Raw genomic sequence first — 25764 nt, 5'->3', positions numbered from 1 at the left:
ACACTACAGGTCAGCAGGATAGGCAGGAGGCACAGCACACCAATTGCCTATCCACTGTAGCTGGTTCCTCTGTCTGTGTGCAGAACCAAATCCCTCACACTTTGAAGTCCAGAGCTAAATCTGAACGTTGCAGCTCAGGCCCATTTGTTTGTTTAAAAGTACCACTTATGGCACGTCCATTAAACTTGTCTGTTTTCACATCTTGGTTCTCTAAAATGACCATGGCCAATATCATCACTTTTGCACCTAATAAGGTGTGAGATGGAAAAAATCATCTATGGATACTGACCCATTTCTGCTCTAAGATCAACCCCAGTGGAGGCAAGGCTGACGGCCACCAGTTTGCACTGAAGACATCTGCTGTTTGTTTCTCAGACTCCCTGCTAGTCAGACTCCTCAGGTAAAGTGCTGCTGCTTTCTGTCTTGATTTTTTAGCTGTACACTCAGATGTGTCAAAATGTGAAAAGATTAAGATTTTATTCAGCACTGGGCTTTATTTTTATCTCACACTGGTTTCAAATCTATTGACTTCAATGAACCTCACCCAGTTTACACCAGCAGAGGATCTGACCCCAGAAGTGTTAAAAAAAAAAAAATGACAGTATCCTAACATTTCTGTCATTCTTTCTTTCACTCTGAAATCTGCTCTTAGTTAACTCCAGTGAATGGTTTTGCATGGCATTTGTGTGTGTGTGTATGTGTGTGTTTTGGACAGAGCCCATATTTAGCCTTCAAACAAACATCAGCCAATCATTGGAGTTGTAGAAATATTCTCTGGTTGCTAGGTGTGGTCACCCAACGGCTTTATAAAAATCACAAGCCTTAGGCTTTCCTCTTCTAGGCTGCAGCTTCCAGAGAAGTAACACTTTTTTAGCTGTGTGAAGCAAAAGGTATGCACTTTTTAGTTCTTTGTGGGTCTGTGTGGATTTAGCAAACTTTAACAAATATGTACTACAGTACATTCACCAAATGATTTTGTGCAGTTTTCTGTAGATTGTGTTGGTTGGCACAGGCACAGATGGGTGCAGTCATTTCTTAAAGTATTGCATTTATATTCAGGGGTGGGAACTGTCACAATTTTTCTTTACTTGAGGTACACAAGAAATCTTGCATAAATATTAAGGATTGGAGAGCATATTTGCTTGGAATTACCTGGTATTCTGTTTTTTAATGGGTTACCATGGAAAGCTATTTTTACAGCAAAACTATGAATAACAGGAAACTCATACCTTATATGGAAATGATTTTTTAAAACAGCTTTTACTTTGACAATAGTTAGCTGCTTAAAAACAGTATTCATTGTTTCACAAACTCCAGCTATAAGTGAAAAAGAAACCTTAGTGATAGTCTTAATGAGGAAGCCAAGAAAACAATCTGCTTTTATAATTAAACACTCATGTAAGAGCAACTTAGTATGAGTAAGTGCTGCAGAATCTGGTTCTTGGTCTGCTCAGACTTTCCATTAATTTTTTCTCCATGGGTGAGACTGTTTCTCTCCTTTCTGTAGTTTTTTTGTGTCCCAAGGACAGGCTTTTGATACATATAAGAGTGAAGCACTGTTTCTTGGGTGCTGGCAGGAACATACAGGAGGCATGGACAATAGGTACACAAACACTTCTGATGTCTACACTATCAAAACTTTTTGCTAATGGGGTTCAACAACGTTAATAGACTTTCTTTCAAGACCAACTTAGTGTGCTATAAAACCCATCATGCTGATCCATCTAATATAGTTCCTGGAGAGGCAAACCCCCATATGAAATGTGGTATGCAAAGGTTTGGCCTGATTCCAATCTTACAGCAGTGTAAATCACAAGTAATCCCACTGAAGTCAATGGAGTGTAAAAAACAATGTAAGATCAAATTCAATCTCTTGTTTTGTTTCCAAAGACAAAAATTAAAAAGTATTTGGCTGCTGTTTAATATTACTACAGAGATTCAGCTTTTGGATAGTTGGACAAATTCTTGCCAGACTTCTGATAATCAGCCAAATAACTTTTCAAGTACTTATCAGAAGCAGGAAGAAATGTCTCTCCCCCTCATGGTACCTGCAGCTTGGTCACTTTTTCTCCCTTTCCATTGTGGTCATTTCTAGATGGTGCCCCAGCCTGAGGTTGGGAGTGGAGGGAAGTTTAGGAGAAGGTACCTCTCCTTAGTGATCCTGGCAAGAGTCCAGCCAGCTTCTCCATTTTCTCTTGATAGCAAATTCAAATCCTCTTGCTGTTGTTCCTCTCTAGCCCATTTCTCCTGCTAAATTAGGCTTTTCACTCTCAGGAGTGTGCTCAGAGACCCTGGAAGTGTTTTCCTGCACTCTTGCAATCTTTTATTATCACTTATAGTAAACTATCATGTTGCTCCAATCAGTATACATTGTTTAAACTGGGCTATAATGAATTTCATCACATAGACTCATTTATTTCTTAACCCTCTGAATCAATTGAACAAACCAAAGTAAGGTTTTTAATGCTGCCAGAGTGCTGTTTACCTTGTAGAATAAAGAAAATCCCGTGAATAGTTTACTAGAAGAAAATGGATGGATTTTTTTGCCAAAATGTCTGTATGGAAAAGGGAAATGAGGGTCTAGACTTTCTCCTGCACCAAGATCTGGTTGACATAGGAGGGAGGGAATCAGTTATGGCTACCTGAATCTCATGCCATATCTACTTAGCCTCGGTGGAAATTAGAGCAGCCTAGGGGTTTATAGCAACTACCTATGGTCCTAAACGGACCTTACACTGGCTGAAAATTTGCAGAGCAGAGCTGTGCTCTGACTGGCCTCTCCTTACCTGCATCACAACCTCTAGACCAACTTAGCAGAATTCATAAAAGAATTAGAGGTTTATATGGATGTGAAGAAGAAAAGTAACTTTTGAAAGGCTACAAACCCTCAAAGCCAACTTCTAACTAATGGGCGGGGGGGCAGGAAGAAATTTTTCTGTGGGTTTCTTTCTCTTTCCTTTGAAACTGCTGATACTGACCAATATTGGAAACAGGATGCCAGGCTAGTTGCAACACTAGTCGGAACCCCTCTGCTTCCAAAACATGTTCCAATAGCTAAGGCTCCATGTGAGCAATTGCTGAATGCCATAAGGGCTGCCACATATACCTCACACATTCACTCTCAACTCATTGTGTCTGAATTTGCAGACATTACTCAGCCTCCCACTGTAGTCAACAGGAGCATAGCAACTCCAGGATTGGGACTCTTGCTTACAAAGTGCTTTGGGATGCTATGAGGATGAAGGTGATCAAAACCAAATTTTGTTTTCTAGTATTTCATTTTCTCCCTCTAGAAACTTGGGTCAATATGTCGATGGTGCAAGCATTTCTGAAGCAGGCCTGGTTTATGGACAATGAGGAGCAGGAGTGCATTGTAAGTACTGCAACCTCCCAAGAGCATAACTTTCACATACAAATGACGTTAGAAACACAGTTAAAAACATCAGCACAGATTGCCAAAATGTTGGAATCAATCTGTATTTTGTTATATACTTAAGGGATGAAATCATTCCTTATTGAAGACAATGAAAAAATTCTCATTAACTTCATTGGGGCCAGGATTTTACACTAGGTACTACTAGCATATGTTTATGATGGCAAGTCCAGTATCAGATAACAGATATTATTCTTATTTACACACAGTAACATCTAGTTACCAGTTTGTATCCATCACCCGTTTGGGCCAACCATTTCAGTTACTGTAATGAAATGTCATTCTGTGTAGCCAGCTGTCATAAATATAAGGGGAAGGGTAACAACCTTCCTGCATCCAGTACTGTAAAATCCCTTCTGGCCAGAGGCACAATATCCTTTTACCTGTAAAGGGTTAAGGAGCTCAGGTAACCTAGCTGGCACCTGACCAAAAGGACCAATAAGGGGAAAAGATACTTTCAAATCTGGGGGGGAGGGGAAAAGGCTTTTGTCTGTCTGTTCTGTGTGCTTGCCGGACACAGATCAAGAAAGCAAGCAATCCAACTCCATTAGAATGAGTAAGTACTAGCAAGGAAATGTGTTAGTTTACTTTTGTTTTGGCTTGTGATTTTCTCTGTGCTAAGAGGAAGGTGTATTCCTGGTTTTCTTTTTGTAACTTTAAAGTTTTTGCCCAGAGGGAAATCCTCTGTGTTTTAAATCTGATTGCCCTGTAAGATTAGCTTCCCTTCTAATTTTAGAGAGGTGCTTCTTTTACCGTTTTTCTTTCTAATAAAGTTCTGTTTCTTTTAAGAGCCTGACTGATTTCTCTATTGTCCTAAGACCCAGGGGTTTGGGTCTGTGATCACTTTGTAGCCAATTGGTTAGGATATTATTCTCAAGCCTCCCCAGGAAAAGGGGTGTAAGGGCTTGGGGGGATATTTTGGGGGAATAGCAACTCCAAGTGGTCCTTTCCCTGATTCTTTGTTAAATCACTTGGTGGTGGCAGCGTACCCTCCAAGGGCAAAGAGTTTGTGCCTTGGGGAAGTTTTACCCTAAACTGGTAGAAATAAGCTTAGGGGGTCTTTCATGTGGGTCCCCACATCTGTACCCTAGAGTTCAGAGTGGGGAGGGAACCCTGACACCAGCCATTGATACTATAAAAAGCAAAGCTAAAATGAGTCCATCTGCCACACAAGGGAATATGGACACCTAAAGACTATCAGGATGGAATGACATTTAAAGAGGACACAGGGACCCCTAGTGCCATGAAAATTTAAAAAACAAATAAAACAAACAAACATAGGAAGCCAAGAGTCTGAGACTAGTAATGTGAAGGAAGAACTGATTGAATCAAAATAAGTTATTTGTTCTCATGCAGATATGGTATGATTTGGATAAAAATGATTAGGGTGGGAAGGGTCACTGAATATTGTAACAAATGGGATCTCAGAAAATGAGTACTGGGTCCTAGACTCATCAATGATACGGAAGGATTTGCAAAACGGAAAAGGGCTGCATCATTTAAAAAAATTCTGATGATACAGAAATATGATACATTGTTGATACACCAAGGAGGATGTTGAGAACCTTCAAGATGACCAAGCTGATTAGGGCAATGGGTAAATGGATGTCAGTGATACACACCAGTAAGAAGTCACAGTATATGGAGAATGTAACATTCCTTGATGAAATAGGAGAGGAACCAAGGAACCAAGGAAAGATTGTAATAGTGTGAAGTTGGGAGCTCTGGTCCGGCTCCTCTGTGCTGGCTGAGTTGTGCTCAGGGCAGATGGTGGACTGAGGTGGCTTTACACCATTTTGTGGCACCCCAGTCCGGCAGCTTTTCTATCCAGGGACTGCCTGAGCACAGCAGCCTTCTGGCCAGACTCCCTTTTCATCAGCATGGCAGCCCCAGTGGCAGCATTACAGCCTGGAATTCTTTTCATGAGCAGTTGCTTTGGTTCAAAAGATTCGCCATGGCAGCCAAAGTAAAAATTAAATCATAGGGCATGTGTGAGACCTTGGGGCACTGAAGTACGCAGTGCCTCCTCTTAATGTGCCACATCTACCAACAATGATCCTGGTGCACATTTAATAGTATTCAGTACATGTGACTCTCCCTAGTCTAGCTTTGCCAAAATACATGTGTATGTTAATAAACACATACAATGATAAAATTAGGGAAGTAGGCCATCACCCAGTTGCTTAGTGAGATATCAGCACTTCAAGTAGATTAAGTAGTTCATTTTGCCCTATGCATCACAATGTATCCAGTGCAAGTACACCTTGTTTCTTGTATCTTCTTCCTTAATCATTCACTTCTAAAGTTCTTTAAAATATACCCAGTAAAGAGAGAAAAGGCAGGAGGTAAGACTGAAGACACAGAGAACAGATGATTTATTCTATGAAAGTTCAGATGTTGGCATTTGACCCGTCTGATGTAGTTGTATAGTGTGCTATCATACCTCACACCCAAACAGATTTGAATACCAATAGTTTGCACTTACATATTTTATTTCATCCTAGGATTTCAAAGCATTTTACACATTAATTAATAAAGCTTCACAACACATCTGTGAGCGAAGAAACTACTAATCTCATTTCACCTGTGGGTAAAATAAGGCACAGAGTGATTAAGTATGCTCTTACATTGGTGGCAACACACTGACTTCAGTGGAGTTGCTCCTGGTGCACTGGTGTTGTTGGACCAGAAACAGATCCTACGTGACTTGCCCAAGGTCACACAGCAAGTCAGTGGTAGGGCTGGTAACTATATAGCTAAATAGCCTTGTGTGCTACTCTTTCCCTTCTTTAATAATGGGGTTACATTTCCTTCGTTGATAATGGCACAGAGAGTACAGTTTTCCCAATTAGGAAACTCACATGAGCATCTTCTTGGCATAAAAATCAGTCTCTGTGAAATGACCAAATTCTGTTTCTTTTAGAAAAATTCAAAGGGTGGATCCGCAGTCCATACCTACCCTAACTTCAATCCATCATCTGATGCTGCCGCATTGGACAAAGCTATAACTGCTAAGGGTAAGAAGACTAAAAATATGACACACAGTTACAGAATTAGGATTTTTCCCCAGGGAAGTTAAGAATGAATAACCTTAAATAAAATGACAGAACCAGAGGTAACAGCATTCAGCAGAGAAAACTCATACATATCTAAAAGACTAGCGAGTTATCAAAACTACTGAATTCTGAATGTGTCACATGGGAAAAACCTGAACGTTCTGATTTCTTAACTTTGTGTTTCAATTTCAGACTGTAACGCTGCATTAACAGTTCTTGCATTTATTGCACAAAGGGTAACAATATTATAAATGTAATCTTTAGAGAACTGAAGGAGAATTTTATTACATGCCAAGTTAATGATTTTGATTTGATTCCCATAAAATGTCCCCAAGATTAAGAAGACGTGAATTTGCTGATACTGTGCTATGTGCTGTTTCAATTACTCTTTTGTCTTTAATGAATTTCACATTGGGCGCTTTGCCCAGAATATGACATCTTTTTCCATTAGACTTACTGAAGTTAAACATGAGCGGGATAGCTAATAGTATTTATTCTATTTAGCTATGGCCTAGTGTGGGTACTTTGCTCAGAACATTTCAGTGACCTTGTATATGACACCATAGCAAGCACGGATTTCAGCAACCTTTAAGGAACCTATTTATCTGCTTTCTTGGCTATAATCACAACTTAGTAAATTAATTACAACATTTTCTCCTCGGATAAATGTAAATGTGTCTAGCAGTGTAAACAAGACAAATTTCAGAGAATATAATGTACAAATCATGATTTGATTACATAACTTAGAGAGACAGGCAAGCAAAATGGAAGGATTATGAAAATGATTTAAAAAGATTTCGCAAAAAGAAAAGGAGGACTTGTGGCACCTTAGAGACTAACAAATTTATTTGAGCATAAGCGTTCATGAGCTACAGCTCACTGCATCCGATGAAGTGAGCTGTAGCTCATGCAAGTTTATGCTCCAATAAATGTGTTAGTCTCTAAGGTGCCACAAGTCCTCCTTTTCTTTTTGCGAATACAGACTAACACGGCTGCTACTCTGAAACCTGTCATTAAAAAGATTTGTTTTCCATCACTTTCAGGTGTGGATGAAGCGACCATCATTGATATCTTGACTAAAAGAACCAATGGACAACGCCAGCAGATCAAAGCTGCATACCAGCAGTCTAAAGGAAAGGTACAGTAACAACAAGGCTGCCGTTAATATGCAGCTTGAGTTTTTCAATATTTGCAGCTAGTCCTACCATGCAGTTTTAGCTTCCCAAAACATAATATTAGAAGGAATCTTCTCTATGTAGTCGCTGAAGGCTGTGGCTGGGAATGATGAGGTTGTACTGAAACTACATTGCAGGCTCAGATGCGCAAATGCTATTAATCTTAATGGCCATCATCATTCTGAGGTAAAGTTCCAGGCTCTAATCCTGCAAATCATCCAGCACCTTAAAGTCCCAATGGACTCATTGAGAGCCATTGGGAGTTGAGAGCTCTCACTAATACTTTGGAGGCATTTAGTACTTTGTAGGATTATGCTCCAACATAGCATGAGAAGAGCTGATGTGTTCACTTGTTATCGTGGATATCCGTATGAATTGCCAGTCTAATAGTATATAGAAAAGCAAATATAAAGGGCAGGACTGTGGCTAACCCTTGTGCAGGTATTCAGGGGGAAGGATGCAAGAAACCTTGTGCATCTTGGGTAGGGTTGCATAGGGTAGGGTTGCCAACTCTCGAGGATTGTCCTGGAGTTGCCAGGAATTAAAGATTAATATTTAATTAAAGATTATGGCATGTGATGAAACCTCCAGGAATATGTCCAAGAAAAACTGGCAACCCTACATAAGGGCCAATTCCAGTCACAATATCTGTGCTTGGAGAACCAGGGGAAATCTCCTCCATGTGTGCTCAGGATGGGGGTATCATTCCAAAAGGGGCAAGGAAGAGGCAGAATCATGGCCCTGCCTCACTGCTACACCAGCCCATTGAGTGGGTCTGGTGCACAGGCTGCTCCATCTTAGTGGATGTTACAGACTGCACCCTTACTGCCCCCTGTGCTCAGGGGATTGGGGATCATTGTATCTCCTTGAAAAGGGTGTTGCTCTGCACCTTCCTACAACAAACTCTCCACTCTAGCCCATAACTTTATTGTAAACTGAAATATTATTTAAACAATCAACATACCTAAATTACTGAGCCTTTACCTCCCCTGCTAAGTCACAAAGAAACCAGCAATCAAATTACTCTCCCTGAAGTGGCTTGCAGGGAACCACTAAGAAAACAGTTCTAATAAAGTGCCTCTTTTTGATCTAGGTTTCCTGTCTTCCTGTTCAGCAAACCTCACTGTGGTTTACATAGCCTTACCCCGCCCCAGAGAGGAAGCCCCAGTTTTGCAGTTTTCTTATTTTATTAAGGCCTACATTAAAACTCAGTTTCAAAGTCACAAAGAGCCTGGTACTTTAAGTTGTCAGGATCCATCTCACCCCTTTTTAAAACTAAAATTTAATTTTCAGTTTCGACAACATGAAAGATTTTTAAAATGCTAAAAGCATATTCTCTAGGGACCTATGTACTCTAGTGACTGGTGGAGTATCAGAAGCTAAGCAGAATTCAGCAGATATTAACTACTGAATCTAGTGCTCCCGTAGCAGCCCCAGTGATTTAGGAGGTCCTAACTTGCAGAACAGAGTACCCCTGCTTGGTGTATCAATAAAGAGGTGACAGATTCTTAAAGCAATTATTAGAGGCTTGTTTTTGGGGTGGGCATAGGGCTATAGTTTTTGCACACACTGAAATGTCAAGAACTGCATTTAAGTTAGGAAGCATTGGTATATAGGATATGTGAAGATCCACTACTAATCCTAAATTTACAATATTTCTAACGTCACTTGCCAGTACTGAGCTTGTTGGAAAAATCTCTATTTTAATAGGGTAGGAGAAAGAGCACTTCTGAACACTTTGTAATAGCTAGTTAAAGAATCATCAACATGAATAAAAAGCAGACAAAGTACCCCAGGCTTACAACATGATTCTCAAAAATGGAAGGTGAATTTTTCCTAAGGTGCTCATGGGAGGTGGAATAGGATTACTCAGTCGTTTTCTGGGTGCTTTTGAACTGTGGGTTTTTAAAGCTTGCCAGCTTACAATTGTTTATCCTTCCTTGTAGCCTCTGGAAGAAGCTTTGAAAAAAGCCCTCAAAAGTCAGCTTGAAGACGTCGTCTTGGCTTTGTTGAAAACTCCAGCCCAGTTTGATGCTGAGGAGCTCAGGGCGGCTATGAAGGTATGACAATAAAATTTCAGCACAACTCCCAACTTAAAAAACTCTGCAGCTATCCTTGCTTATATTCTGCAGTTATATTTAGATTCTAAAATTGGTTGCAGTGCGAAATAAGAACACCAATAAATTCAAAGTGTCAGACAAGAGTAGCATCTGTATTATTTATTTAAAAGTTTGTGAAGATGCATCCATAGCTTGCAAGTGCCAATCAGTTAAAAGTATGAGCGTGTATAGTTCTAATTTCACCCTCTGAAAACTGGACTATTTAATACCCTGGTGCAATAAAGCCAAGTTATCGATTTGCACCTGCTAAATAATTTCCTTTTGTTTGCTTCGTGACTATAATTATTTCATCAAGTTTGTTAACATCTGATTTTACTTGCATCAGTTCAATGTGTACAGTCATCTTGAATACAGTATTTGGTTCTTGAACAGTTCATTTTGTAGACTAAACAAGAAAAATTCCACATAGAAAACAAGCTTTCTGAATTGCCCCAGGTGAATCAGAAGGAGCACAAATGGACCCCTCCTTACCTTTTAAAAAATATACCACCACCACAAAGCAGCAGAATGGACTAATTCTTCAAAGCTAAAGTTATAGTCAGGCCAAGTAAAAACTCTGATGGAGAAAACGTATTTAACACTAGACATATGGAAATATAATCCATAAACTAAAGTTCAGTTGGCAAATGCAGCCCTTGATAGGGGTTGAACAAATGGTGCTCTTTCATTTTTGTCATTTCCCTGTAGCATTTATTAAACTACTATTTTTTTTTAAAAAGGAATTGTATTTCCTTCCACCCAGTTTTCTCAGAGCAAGCCCTACCTATAAGCTGCTCAGTCTTTGTAATACCTGTCTCAGACATTAGTAGCATTAAGTATGATAAAGAGGAACTACAGTAAAAATAATTTATAGGATGGTGTGAAATGATTATTGTTTCTGATTTACTGGAAGGCTTGGCTCACTGTATATGGGCTCCCAGATGAAATAATCGTCCAAAAACTTATGCTTCTGTAATCAAGAACATTGATTTTATAGTTATCACATGTGGTTCTGTGCTTCTAGATGTTATGTTTCCCTATATATATAAGGTCAGACAAAATTTGCTCAACCATTTTCCAACAGGGGTTTGGAACAGATGAAGATACCTTAATTGAGATTCTGGCTTCAAGAAACAACAGGGAAATCAGAGAAATCAACAGAGTCTACAGGGAAGGTAATTCATAGGTTGTAAAATTACATGAACAGAACATATCATTGGGGAAGGAATAAAGGCATGTTTGGTCAAGCTGTTTCTCTCCCTAGTGTTGGTGATTTTGAAGCATCCATGGCCAATGCATCTGAGAAATTCCATTCCTGGCATTAAAAGTTTCACTCCAAAGCAGCAGGAGAGACCTTACTGTCCCCTGCTTCTTCCCATGTAAACCAGACTCCTTATGGAAAATGTGACTCAAGGAATTTATAAAAAGAGATGGACCTAAAGCATCCTCCCCTTCTATGTCTTGCCCACATGCTCAGGGTTTAGCTGATCGCCATATTTGGGATTGGGAAGGAATTTTCCTCCAGGGCAGACTGTCAGAGGCCCTGGGGGTTTTTCGCCTTCCTCTGCAGCGTGGGGCATGGGTCACTTGCTAGAGGATTCTCTGCACCTTGAAGTCTTTAAACCATGATTTGAGACATAGGTTAGGGGTTTATTACAGGAGTGGGTGGATTATTACAGGATTCTGTGGCCTGCGTTGTGCAGGAGGTCAGACTAGACGATCATAATGGTCCCTTCTGACCTTAAAGTCTATGAGTCTATTCCCAAGGTTAGATATTTGGATCAGAATCCAGACTTCACAGTTCATCTCAATTTATTAGTAAACAAACTAGAGAGAGCACATAAAAATTATTCAAAGACAAAGATAACAATGGGACCCAAATCAAAATGACTAATTCCAATATTGATAAAAACACATATTTAAGTAGGAGATTTGGAACTGGAGGGAATATTTCTATAAATGAGATGAAATAATTCTTTAAATTATCATGGGATTTTTTTTCTTATTGTTTTATTGTAGAGCTTAAGAGAGATCTTGTAAAAGACATTGCCGCAGATACATCTGGAGACTTCCAAAAGGCTTTGCTTGCTCTAGTCAAGGTATGCCATGTTCAAATACTTCCAATAAACTTTATTTTTAAGAAGGAGTTAATAGTCTTGATTGAGTTAGATGACATATGTGCATCAGCCAGAGAAACCATGGGCGACTTGTTTATTGCTTTTTACTCTGTATTAAAAAAACCCCAAAAAGAAATCTTACTATGTGAAGTGAAATTTCTCTCTAAACAAGTTGATATTTAGAATAATGTTTTCATCCAACTAGAAGTTACAGAAAAATCCTAATTTTTACTGGCCTCTGTTTGCTTTTAAACTTTTTCACATGATCAGAGTTTATAAGTATTTTGAAGGTAATAATAGAAGTGATAGAAATTATTTAATCTCAGAAGATGGCAAGTTAAACCGCAATGCCAAGAAAGCGGAACATAAACCTTTCAACTAGATATTAGGAAATATTTCTTAATAGTAATATAGCTGGATAAAAGCAGAATGTGTGGAAGGTGGACAAATTGCCCTATATGCAGATACTTAAAAGCAGATTAAATAAAACAGTAGTGGGCATAATATATAAAATCTGTCTGTAAAGTCAACAGGTATCAGACTCCATGATTCAGAGATCTGAAGTCACAATCTGTGTGAAATTTCCCCCGCAAAATGAAGAATTGAAATTTAAAATATCATCATGAGATAAAATTCTTGATCAGAATGAAAATTATTAAGTCTATCTTAAAATGAGTTAAGTGTCTGAATTTTTACCTAATGGTTAGATTCTGACACCCCTTATTTTATGGTGAATAGTACTTTACTTCATAAGTAGTCTCAATGAAGTCTTAGAGCAATCGACTTACCCATTGGAACTTCACCTTAGTGCTCTCAAACTGCATGCTAAAATGGCATAATGGGAAATGACATTCTTTCCAGGGTTATATAAACAAAATGGTAACGTGAGATAATGAAATTTTTTAGGGTGACCGAAATGAAGATGGCTGTGTGAATGAAGAGCTTGCTGACAGTGATGCCAGGGTAAGAAAAGGCTCTGCACTCTATTTGAGAAATGTTTTCTCTTGTCTGTTTTATTTCCATGCTCAGCATAGATTGTAACAAGCACAATCTCTCTAGCTGAGGTCATTATATAATCTGCTATACTGGTGTCCTCCCTACCCCACCCAAGATCTTTTATTAGTTTAGGGATTGACTGAGTCTCTTTTCTTGGAGAATGCTGTTAGAATATGAGCAAGTAGAGGTCTGTAGTGTGACTGATAAGTTACCGATGACCTCTTCCTTTCATATATAAAAAACAATATATCTACCAATTTCTGACAGGGGAAAGAAGCGTACATGGGTGAGAAGAACCACCTGCACCATCCTAGCCAAAGGAAACTTGGTAGCACTCTCCTTTTTAGCTACAGCTTTAGCTTTGTAATCATGGGCTTTTCAAGATTCCTTGATACTTATTAGTATGTCGTTACTTTAGATTTTAGAATCGTTTTTATGAAAGTTTGAATACCACAAAAATTTCCCATAGTACAACTTCTAGATTAGTGTGATTTTTTATTATGGGCAAACACCCTGGCCAACAACACTGAAATAGCAGTCTATCCTGAGCTTTTATGCCTGTAGGTAAAATCACGTCATCACTACTTTAATTCAAAGCTTCAAAATTGATATAAAGGCCAGCTGGTTGGCCTCATTGTAAAGCTCAGTCCCGTAGTATGTGAGTTCAGTTTCCTAGTATGTGAGTTCAGTTTCCTAGCACATGTTTGCTTTCAAACACACACATACGCATGTCTGAGAGGACAGCACATTCATCCTTTACAATGGAAGGGGTACATTACAGCACTCAGTTAGAATCTCTATAGGTCTATTTAAGTGCATCGTTGTTGGGCTCTAAAGGGAGTACTATTGCCAGTTCCTTTGCTGGATGGAATTAGCCATGATAAAGGGGTCCTGTCCCACAGGTGATTATTGTGGGTGGAGGATGCCTGAGAGCTGGGGAAAAGGAAGAGGATGAGTCTGGTTTTTCTGGTTTTCCATTAATGGCCGTCATGGAAAGAAAAGGAAGATCTGTTGTGTAGCTTTCCCATATTACATTTCTGTGGAATTCTTAACTGAGTTTATTTCATATTTGGGTCCGGCAATAGAAAGCCAGTCAATCCTGTACTTTCCACATTGACAGCAGCATACTTCTCTCAGGAACAGTCCTGTTAACAAATGTTTGGAAATGCCAAGCACAGGTGTCTAGTGGCCTGTGAAACTATTATGACTTTAGCCAAGAATGCAGTAACAGTGGGAAAAACTAAGAATAATAATCCTCTGGACAAGTTTGTGGAATGTGAGGCATTCTATATTATGTATGGAATGTCCTTAGTCCTTGATGAAGACAGTGGTGCAAAGGCCTCTGTTTAGCTGAGGGTGACAGCATTAGATGTACAGTATTCCAGGTTGTCTCATTGTAAGGATAATATACAAACTTCTGTGCTTTACAATAGGCCTTATATGAAGCAGGAGAGAAAAGAAAAGGAACAGATATCAATGTATTCATTACCATCCTTACTACGAGAAGCTTCCCACATCTTCGAAGGGGTAGGTTGAATGAAGCTTTCGGCCTCAGGGGAACTGTATTTTAAAAATGCACCTCTCGTATATCTGAGTAACAGGTGTCAGAAGTATTGAAACACCTTAGGATGTGAACCAGTGCTCACTTGAAATCAAACAGTCTTTCCATTGACTTCAAAAAACACATTGGACTGGGCCCCAATTTCTAAAGTCAGGTGCTATATCAGTGTAAACAGATGCTGTATAATCCAATGAACAGAAACATGCACATGAGAAGGTTATTTCAGCAAAGGTTTGAAATAAGTTATACTTATGAAATATATTCCCAATACACACATTTTGGATGCTGGTATACAATAACTGGTGCATAAAGTGGACATTTCACACTATGGGTTGAACTGAATCCCATTTTGAGGATCTTCTAAAGTAAATGCAGTAGATGTGTATCTGTCTTAACTTGCTTTTTGGAGGACTGTTTGTGCTTCAGGGAACAATCCAATGCACTAACTGACTGAGGTTAGGAAGACATATGAGCAGGTTATCACATAATTAACTATTATGGGGTTTCTTGTGATTTCCTCTGAAGTATCTGATACTAACCACTGTTGGAAACTCAAAACTGCTGCAAGCTTTTCAAATTGTAGCTTATTTCCTACACTGTATATCTCTTGCTGATCTGATGACATCCTCAAACTGTTAGCTAACTGTCTATTCCATATGTTGGACATCAGAGAACTGTCTAACATTAACAAAATGAAGAGAGCAAGAACATAGTATTTTCCCAGTTTTCACTAAGCTTGATATCCATGTCTAGTCTTTCAGAAATATTCCAAATTTAGCCAACATGACATGAACAAGGTACTGGACCTGGAACTGAAAGGCGACATTGAGAACTGCCTGACAACGATTGGTATGTAATCCCCCTTGCCAAGTAACTCACTGCTTCTCAGCTGTGCTTCTTTCCATATTAACTATATGAAAGTCAGAAGTAAACTATTTTTCATTGCCCAATGGGAAAGGATCCTGGTCTCCTACTGTGTTTCATTAAAAACTAGATACCATACATGACAGTTTGGTATCTGACACTTTGGAAAGTTCAACTGGAAAAAAATGGAGTAAACAGGAGTTATTTCAAATAAATAAAAAAATATAAATTAATGTGTGAAAATGCACATTTCATAAAGAGATGTTTTTGTTGAAATCCACCTATCGACTCTGATTCTTATTTGTACTAAAGTTGCTTTATACCTCTGGCTGTGTAAAAGGCCCAAAGAGCAAGCATAAAATTAATTTAAACTCACTTTAAGGCTCTTTATTCTTCCAGAGTGGTATAAAGTTGCTCCAGTGTAAATACAAATCAGGGCTGTAGAGTTTTTATTCTCCACACTGATTTACTTTCCATTTTGATAAAATATTATAAATCATCCACCTAAGGCACTGCTCAGGGGAATATCTTTGTAAAGACTCAAGGCAGGTGTTTATGTTACATGTCTGTTATTATGCCCTTTAAACTTTCTATTCACCACGAACAGTACAAATGATGGGAGCCTAGGTGGAGCTACAATACTGGGGACTGCCCTGTGGCTGACCAATCCTGACTTAAAACATCACACCTCAGTGGACTGAACATGGGACTGGGAGTCAGGAGACCTGGATTCTGTTTCTAACTTTGCCACTTACTCTTTGGGTGACTTGGGCAAATTGCTGATAGACAAGGCTATCTCCTTTCTAACATCTCCTGGGCCCACTTCAAAGGAGGGAGGGATGAGGCAGAACCATGTTCTCTCCACACACACCAGCCAGAGTGAATCTGGCCAGTGATACAGAAGAGTTGCATTCTCTCTATGATGTGATGAAGTGGGTATGTCGCTTGTGCACCAGAGAGCTCCAGGAGACATTGAGTCCTGTGGATGCAAAGTGCTGCATAAGTGTGAAATATATTATTACTGTACTCCCAACCCAGCTCTGAGTGTTTGGTGCAAACATAACACACCAATTAGCTTTATTCCTTTGCTAGGTTAATTTGGGCACACACAAAAAATGGAAAAGTACCAACAGCACCCTCTAAAATACATCATGATATTAGGCATATGGTTGGTATAGTTAATTTATTCCAGTTTAGAAACATTATGCAGTGAGCAAACTGCTTCACTTTGCCACCTGAGAACTGGAGCGTATTTTTTAACCTCATGCTGGCAAATCCCAACTCAGCACTGACTACAGTACCCTTCCCCCACTTTGCATGTGTGCTTTACTTATGAGTCATATTTAACTCTGTCACATTGTTTCATTGCAGTGAAATGTGCCACAAGCAAACCAGCTTTCTTTGCAGAAAAGCTCAACTTGGCAATGAAGGTAGAGTATGCTGAAAAACTTTTGTTTGGGGAGGGAGAACCTTTTAATATAAGATGACAAACTGGGCCAGAGCATCCTGCCATAAAAAGCCCCTCAGGAGGAAAACAGAGGGAAAAGAATTCAGTGAGTTTCCATACACTTTCCTGTCTGGTATAAGGGGCTCAGGGTTTTATCTCTATAGGAACTCATCTGCATCTACCTATCTACAATGGACACAGTTAAAAAGTTAATTTGATTTCAGTGATATTAACAGTATATAAAATGGGGAATACTACTAGAACTGATAATGTCTCTATACCCGGAATGACCTTTAAGAGCATGCCAATGGAAGCTGTATCTATCTAGTAACTTATAAGGCCTCATCACTGTAGAAGTTTGGAGATCACATGAGACCATAAGGGCCACTCTAATGAGGATGTTTCCCCATCCCTGTGGTTAGGAGTTTACTCACATAACTCCCATTAGCATTAATAGGAGGTATGCATAATGTAAACCCAATTGTATCAAGATGACAAGACACCTCATGTTTTTATTTAATATAGAGAACCTGTGCTTTCCCTGACGTTGAAAACAAGTCAGATTTCACTTGTACCTCCACACACCAGAGGAAAATCTGCTTCTCTAGAGAACCCTCGCTTTAAGGGGCAGTCCAGGGCCAGCAGAAAGCAAAGGAGCCTTACCAAGCATATTTCTACACTGTCAGGGGGCTGAAAGGGGAGAATCTGAAGGCATCAGAAGCAGTGCAGGTTCTGGGGCCCCAGCCCCATGCTCATTCAGACGGGGGTGGTCAGATGAATCCACAGCTATTTTTGATTTATGTTGCAACAGTCCATTTGCCCCCATTGTTTAACATGCAATTGCTTTTGATGTGAAAAATCATACAGGTTGTCAAAACAAACACGTACCACCGTGATTTAAGAATAATGCTTTGTATGCCTAGGTAATCATGATTTATTTTTAACAGGGCTCTGGGACACGCCACAAAACACTGAACAGAATCATGGTTTCACGTTCTGAGGTTGACATGAATGAGATCAAGGGCTATTATAATAAGCTGTATGGCACACCTCTCTGCCAGGCCATCTTGGTATGTTTTTCCTTTCAGCTGAAGCTATATCAACTACTGAATGTAAAATGTTATTGTAATTGGCTGGCTCAGGAGGCTGGTAATGGGCTTGATAGCGACCCTTTAGGTCACCAATTTTAATTCAGGCGGGGTTGAAAAATCGTTACTAGCTGATGTTTCATCAGTGAAAATGGTGGTTGGGCTGAGTCCTTTCCTGGTGAGTCAGGATGAGTCACAAAAGCCATCGCACATGGCGATATGCAGCACTCTTTGGCAGTTTCAGCCAGGTGGCGCATCCGATGAAGTGAGCTGTAGCTCACGAAAGCTTATGCGCAAATAAATGGGTTAGTCTCTAAGGTGCCACAAATCCTCCTGTTCTTTTTGAGTAAACATAGAAACTGAACTACTCTCTCCTCCTTCGCTGTGGTTCCACATGAGACACAGTGGGAGGGCATGGTAGAAATTCTTACACTGCCCCTGTCCTTGCTGTAAGGATCCTGGGGATAGACAGAGGGCTCTGGTCTTCAGGGGTGCCCATCTGGCACTTTTCCATTACCAATTCTGCTGCTGCATGCCATATAGTTGTAGCTGTGTTGGTCCCAGGATATTAGAGAGACAAGCTGGGTGAAGTAACATCTTTTATTGAACCAATTTCTGCTGGTGAGAGGGACAAGCTTTCCGGCCACAGAGTTCTGACCTGAAGAAGAGATTTGTGTGGCGAGAAAGCTTGTCTCTCTCTCCAACAGAAGTTGGTCCAACAACAGATATTACCTCACCCACCTTGTCTCTTTAATTCAACTACTGAAATTAAAAAAAATATATACCTCTAAATAGGACAAATTAATATAGCATTGAAAAAAGCTGCTTTCCCAGAGCAGTAAGGCATCCTCAGCAGAACTCAGAGGGTGAGACCCTTAGCTCGTGTAAATCACTAAGTAATGCCAGCTTACGCCAGCTACAGATCTGTCTCTCTGCCTTTAGGCTTACTTTTTTTAAAGGCAAAACAAGAATGCACTTATGGAAAATTTAAACAATCTCCTAGTAGCTCACTGATTTAAATGTACCACTGCCAAATAGCTTTCTGAGAGCTACTGAATACTCACAGTAACAAACACAGTGATTGTAGAGGAAACGTACAGTACACGGACTAAAACACTCACATTAATCTTTGCCAGTATCTGCCATTTCACAGATAAAATACTGGAGATAGTACAGTGGTGCAATTTACTAGTATTCTTAATATATATCTATAAATGATTCTTTCTCTCACATGATATCGCACTGTATCCCATCTTGATGCAAAATTACATGACTGCATTAGAACATTGAATCTGATACACATGCTATCTGAATCAGGCAAGATAGTACATGCTATCTGAATCAGGCAAAGCCTAGTCACACTTAAGAAAACATGGAGCTTAATAAATTAGCTGCTCATGGAAATCATACTCCAAATTGTTGAATTCTGTGAGCAATTAAATATCATGACATCTAAAATTATTTCAAAAGAACCCTATCTTAACACAAGTTAGGAATAGCCCAATCTTAATATGGGTTAATTATAGTTTAAATAAACATTCATGTTAACTGATAAAGGAAGATTTTCCATTTCACCCATTGTAGGGAAGTTAAGCCACTCGATCGGGACTCAGGATATTCTCAGCTCTGCCACAGACCTACTGTATCAACTTAGGCAAATCACCTAATGTCTTTGTGCTTCAGTGTCTCATCTATAAAATGAATCCTTTCTGGTTCCCACCATTGTCTATCTTGTCTGCGTATGCTGTGATCCTGAAGACTTTCTCATGTGTTTAGTTTTATGCACTCTGAGTAGTCCCATTATCTTAGTGGGACCATACAAAGTTCATTGAGTTAATCATGTGCGGCCTTAGTTTGGGAAAAGAACTGTCTCTCTTAGAAGGTGTATATCCAGTGTCCAGCATAATGGGGTCTTGATCTTAGTGGGAATCTTTAGTCAGAACTGTAATAATAATTTTAGTGTTCTTAAATTGACAGGATGAAACCAAAGGAGACTATGAAACCATTCTGGTGGCTTTATGTGGTGACAACTAAGTTTCATGATGTTCTGATGCGTTCCAGCCTTGTTACCGAGGTTATCATTCCCTTCGTCTCAGCTGTTTACAAAATATAAAATGGCTTTAAACAGAGATGGATCTCTGGTTTGGAGTGTGGTCCAGACATGTACTATCTGGAAAATCTGTAGCCTGGAAAATGTATTTTGATATTACTATTCTGTGTGACATTATTAATCCCTTTTTTTTATTTATCCAAAACCAAAGAGTATACTTAAAGGTTCTATTTACTTTAAAAAGATTAAGCATATACAAGGTACAGTTTTTCTCTGAGCTAGGCAAGTGTAACTTTACAAATAAAATTAACCTGTGAAGAGATCTAATATGTCCTTTATGGCTTCTCTACATTTTACGCCTGATGTTGTTGCATATAGCATATGCAAATGAATGAGAATTTAAAACAAGGAGAAAAATTCAACAGCTTCCAGCAGCACAATTAAATTCACAACTTAGATAAAACATAACTGAATGGGATTACATAAATGAGTCTCAAAAGCAGAACACAAGATTAACTAGCAATGCAGTGTATTTTTTTTTTTAATGAAAGATATCAGCATCATGAAAACTAATGCTGCTTCTGTCTTGCTGTCACCAATGGTGAAGGCTGTGCATGGGGAATGCTATTCAGATTCTTTTTCAAAATTTAGAACAAACATAAAATTGTGCCCTGAGCAAAGTTTTCACATATAAACAACTACAGTAGAACCTCAGTGTTATGAACACCAGAGTTACGAACTGACTAGTCAACCACACACCTCATTTGGAACCAGACGTATGCAATCAGGCAGCAGCAGAGATCAAAAATAAAATAAAATAAAATAAAAAAAAGCAAACAGCACAGTACTGTGTTAAATGTAAACTACTGAAAAAAAAAAGAAAAAAGGGAAAGCAGCATTTGTCTTCTGCACAGTAAAGTTTCAAAGCTGTATTAAGTCAACGTTCAGTTGTAAACTTTTGAAAGAATAACCATTATGTTTTGTTCAGAGTTACGAACATTTCAGAGTTACAAACCTCCATTCCCGAGGTGTTCATAACTCTGAGTTACATATAGTAGAACCTAAAGGCTGAACACAAAAAACCCCAGGAATGGCTCGATGCTTCACTGTGTTAAACAAGTTTTACACTCGTATAACTCTTAAGTGGTGAAATATTTTATTTATTATTATTATTTGTATTGTAGTAGTCTTAGGCCCATTGTGTTAGGTATGTTACAAACATAAGAAATATATAGTCCTAGATCCACAAAGGTATTTACATGCCTAACACGTGCAAATCAATCGGAGGTAGCCACCTAAATACCTTTGAGGATCTGGGCTTTACACTCGAAATAATAAATCCAAAGTTGTCATTGGTGGGCTTGATAGTTTCTCTCCTCACCATCCCCAATGTATACTCTCAGTGCAGGTCTCGCTTTACACCTAGAGGCCCTCAAGTCTACCAGTGGCTTAGCATGACTGGTTGTACAGGAAAGATTTGACCGTACTTTAGATATTTGTCAGTATGAAAATGTTTGATGAAACTGGCCTTAGTAGTTTATAGACAATTGATGCTCAAGAAGCAAATATTCAGTGAGACACTGTGTGCCACAGAAAGGAGCCTTTGGGACTGCTCGAAGTCATTTAGGTAATAGCCTCTGGAAGTCAGAGCTTTCCCTTCCGTAAACATGGTGGTGGTGGGGCGAATGATGCTCTCTATGGTTTTTTTCCTTAGGGACCAAGCCTGCAAGGCCCTACTGAGATACCAGAAAGATAAGGGATTTGGGGCCTTCCAAAAACAATGGAGGAATAAACTACTAAGACTGGATCCTCCAGTCTGGTCAAGCTGCACTGACTGTGGCATTGAAGGTGGGGACAAAGGTGACTTTCACCCGCTTTGGGGAACCCCAATTCTGGACCTGAGAAAATCCACAGGTAGCAGGTTAAGACAGGTTCATGGCCCCTTTTTGGTTGTTTTGGTATGTCCACAGGGAATCCAGTCTGGTTTCCATTAATATATCTCACCACTGTATAATCATAGCTTTACTGATTCTGTCCACAAAGCATCACCACCTGAACATTGTGACTGCAAGGGAACTAATATAGAAACCAGGCAAATCCTAGCACTAACAGGGTCAAACGACATCTATAAAATTAAAGCACAATGTAAGCCAATATCACCATAGCTAAAGATAAAAATCAAACAGACTAGCAACACTATAACTAAACTATGTGTAAAATCAACTACAGATCAGCCTGAACATAACTAACCGCCATATATAAATTTAGTGATAGGTAACTTCAAACCGTTCAGAGACTGAATAATAATCCAGACCTACTGAAGAATCCATCAAGTTCTGCAGCCCTTTGTGTGACTAGGACAATCACCCTTCAAACCCATCTGATGTTATATTTTGCCGAGGGAAGACTGGCCTGCTTCTGTCTTCCAAAATCTTTGGAGGGCATACCGTTCTCACGTCTGGTGATGGTAGGTTACCTATCTAAAACATTGGATGTCCGACAGGAGGTGTCGGCAGCCTTCACTTCTTAACTATAGGGAGCAGCAATCTAAAGGTAACTCCTTGTTGCTGCTACTCTGACTGACAATTAGTCCAAATTGCTTCTCCTTGTCCTCTAGGTCACATGGAATAGGATCAGCCAGTCTGGAAACCAGAACTGATACTCTGTGACCAATCTCAGCCAACCAATGTGAAAGTCAAATGTGAAGAAAATAAATGCAAAATGTAGTGTGTGTATGTGCATGTGCGCTTTCAGTGTCCCCAGTAGCAAAATATTTTCATATGCATTTTTTGGTGAAAAAACACACTTCAAAGATCTGCTTCCAATTTGGCAATATTTGTGCAAATTTGGAAATAAGATTAATCTGAAAAGCTTTATGGTTATTTTGCCCATCTCTAGTTCCCAGTTCCTAAGAGCCTTTTGTCATATGTTAAAGCACAGCATGACCGTGGTTATCTAACAGGCACCTTTGCATACCTCTCTCCTCAGCTGTACTAAGCACGCTAAGGCTGCAGCTGAGCTCTGGCCCAACCTCTTTAAAAATATCAGGATTAGAACAGCAGGCAGAAAGTGTTTAGGAAAGATGATAAATGAAGGAATGATACTCCAGAGTTTTCCCAACATGCAAAATATAGAGCTCCTAGTTTGTTCTAAATATGCCCTTTCTGTGAACAAAACCTAGCGGTGAATCCATTCCAGGTCCCCTTGTGTAACAAGAACAGACCAAGGCAGGTATTGAGGACAATGATTGCTGACTTCACAGAACATCAGCCGATGCTGACGGCAGTGCAGAGCCACACTGTCCCAGGGAGAACTCTAGGGATAGACCTCGGGAGGAACGAGCCTTCCCAGAGCACCCTGGGAGGCAGGATGAGTGCACCAGCCAGCTCCACAGGCCATTGTAAAGGAAGGGCAAAGCCAACCCACCTTCCGCACCCCCCTTCCTTTGTGTCCTTCCCTGCTAATGGTAGGAGGGAGCATCCATGCAATCCCCCCACATGTAAGGACCCCCACATTGTCTGGAGGAGCAGGAGGAAGAAGGGCCCTCTCTCCCACCTTGGCACCCACACAATGGTCAGTAATAACCTACTGGTCCTAAGTGGTTGAGAATGCTATGGTTTATTCTTACAGTTTATACCCACCCTGTTAAAAGGGTCGATCTTTAGTTGTGAGTAGCTACAGCTCTGTTTTCATTTTCAAGTCTATGCTTGCTAACCTGAGCAATCCAAGTGCTTGTGTCTGAACTGTCATAGCAATTAGTACTCATTACAGTGTTGCTATTATGAATTTGGGTGTGGAAATGTAGACATTGCCTTTAACAAGCTGGTGTTGGCTTGTGGTGATGCAGAGGGGGTGCTTCCTGTTGTGGTTTAGAAAACATACAAATAGTACTGTAAATAAAAAAAGGTCATGGTGAGTCATTCCTTCTATGCAATGTTTCAAAGTCACTGCTGCAAGCAAATTAGTATTGTACTGGAATTAAATTGTATAATGGAACTGGATTTCAGCAAAGTGTGAAATGCATGTAAATAGAAACATATGGGATGAAATCCTGGTCTCATCAAAGTCCATGGCAAAAGTCCAGTTGACTTCAATGGTGCCAGAAATTCCACCACATCGATTTCTGTCTGTCAGAGTGAGCACTCACCCCTTGTGGCCCAGTGTGAAACCACAGTTAAGTTGTTGCCTCAGGCTTCCTTAGTGCAGGGGCTCCCAAACTGGGGGGTTGGGACACCACAGGGGGTCACAAGGTTATTACATGGTGGGTTGTGAGCTGTCAGCTTCCTCCCCAAGCGCTGCTTTGCCTTCAGCATTTATAAGGGTGTTAAATATATAAAAAAGTGTTTTTAATTTATAAGGAGAGGTCACACTCAGAGGCTTGCTATGTGAAAGGGGTCACTAGTACAAAAGTTTGAGAACCACTGCCTTAGTGGGCTTTCAATATATTCAATGAGGTTGTATATAGTGAAAAATACTCCTCCCAGGATCTAGTTTATTTAATCAATCACCCAATATGGTATGTAAACAAACCTTATGCTATTCTGCAGTGAACCCCCAGGCTTCTCCACTGCTTGGAGTTCTGCAGTCTCCCCTGTTGACTAAGAGTATCTCACAATCTCTCTCTGCCTGGACAGCTCTGCTAACTCAGAGTATCTCTTGCCCTACCTGCCTGGAAATCTTCACAGTCTCTATGTTCTGGGGATGGTTCCTCTCTCCAGGAGCCTCTGTTCTCCAAAGAGCACCACTGGGAGTGGCTTCCTGCCCAGCTGTCCTTCAAGCTTACTCCCTGGGTTGTGGGGCCCCTGCCTGAGCTATCATAACCCATGATAGAAGTCCAGGTGTTCCTTAAGTAATAAACTACCACACAGTCACTTATCCATTTACTATCCACAGGTGGATCTGGGGTGGCACATTCTCCTTAGCAGAGCCTGTCACAGGAAGGCTGGGTGTTTGAGCCCTCAGAGGGCTAGCCCTTATGACACAGTCCAAAAAAATGTATTTGAAACTGATTTATTTCCTAGGCTGCAGAGAAGTCAATATTTTGCTCTGCTGGTGAAACTTACCCTTTTCTGTAAGGTGAGTAGGAAGACTTCGGGCTGCAATAGTTTGGTGAACCAATATAGAGTATTCCTCAACATGTATTCACACACACCTGCACATACACCTTATCTAGGTAGGGAATGGAAGCTACACATGAAAATCCCATTTGAACAAGTGGGGGTCTCCCCCAAAAGTCTGTGCACACATAAGTGTGTGTTTGCCAAGTTGCCTGTTCAGTAGAAGACACCATCTTTCAAATAGCAACTGCTCAAATTCTTCAGGATACATACAGCAAGTGACAGCTTTTGAATGTGACAGCAAACAATAGATTAATGAGTAGGAAATGTTTTGCTTAATGAACATGCATCCGATGAAGTGAGCTGTGGCTCACGAAGGCTTATTCTCAAATAAATTGGTTAGTCTCTAAGGTGCCACTAGTACTCCTTTTCTTTTTGTGAAGAAAGAAAGGGGGCATTCTGTATTTTTTTCTTTTTGTTGGGCTCCTCCTACTTCCTCTCTTGCCGAACAAAAATGTGTAATTTACAGTGAGCGAAGGTAGTACGATTTGTTGCCTGTTATTCAGTATTCATGTTTTGATACACGGTCCCAAAACACCCTGGGGCCCAGCCATCCGTACAATAAGATAAAGAGGCTTGACCCAATGTAGTGTATTCAGAGTTGAAACCTGTATTGTCCCTTGATGCTTGAAAAGTGAAATTACTCCCAATTAGACCCCAGTTTTGGAAACCAAGGCACAACTCAGTCTATATGCTCTGCGCTGGTGAGGTCTGTGGGGAAAAGAACCCAATTTCAACATTTGTGATCATTGTGAAACCTC

The 25764-nt window shown here is 39.9% G+C and overlaps 1 protein-coding gene across 1 annotated transcript; it reads left to right on the top strand.

Annotated features, from left to right (window-relative positions):
* The first annotated feature begins 778 nt into the window (after positions 1-778).
* ANXA1 (annexin A1) lies at positions 779-20187 on the top strand. Its single transcript, XM_084629092.1, has 13 exons — positions 779-890; positions 3294-3373; positions 6357-6450; positions 7533-7627; positions 9611-9724; positions 10848-10938; positions 11783-11862; positions 12787-12843; positions 14310-14403; positions 15191-15286; positions 16673-16731; positions 17696-17818; positions 19814-20187. The coding sequence occupies exons 2-13, from the start codon at positions 3308-3310 to the stop codon at positions 19868-19870; spliced, it is 1026 nt and encodes a 341-aa protein (XP_084485218.1). The 5' UTR covers positions 779-890; positions 3294-3307; the 3' UTR covers positions 19871-20187.
* The last annotated feature ends 5577 nt before the right edge of the window (positions 20188-25764 follow it).

The sequence above is a fragment of the Lepidochelys olivacea genome (assembly GCF_965140295.1).
Source record: "Lepidochelys olivacea isolate rLepOli2 genome assembly, chromosome: 5".
Taxonomy (NCBI): Eukaryota; Metazoa; Chordata; order Testudines; family Cheloniidae; genus Lepidochelys; species Lepidochelys olivacea.
Note: the sequence above shows the minus strand (reverse complement) of the source record. Positions and strands in the feature narration are given on the sequence as shown.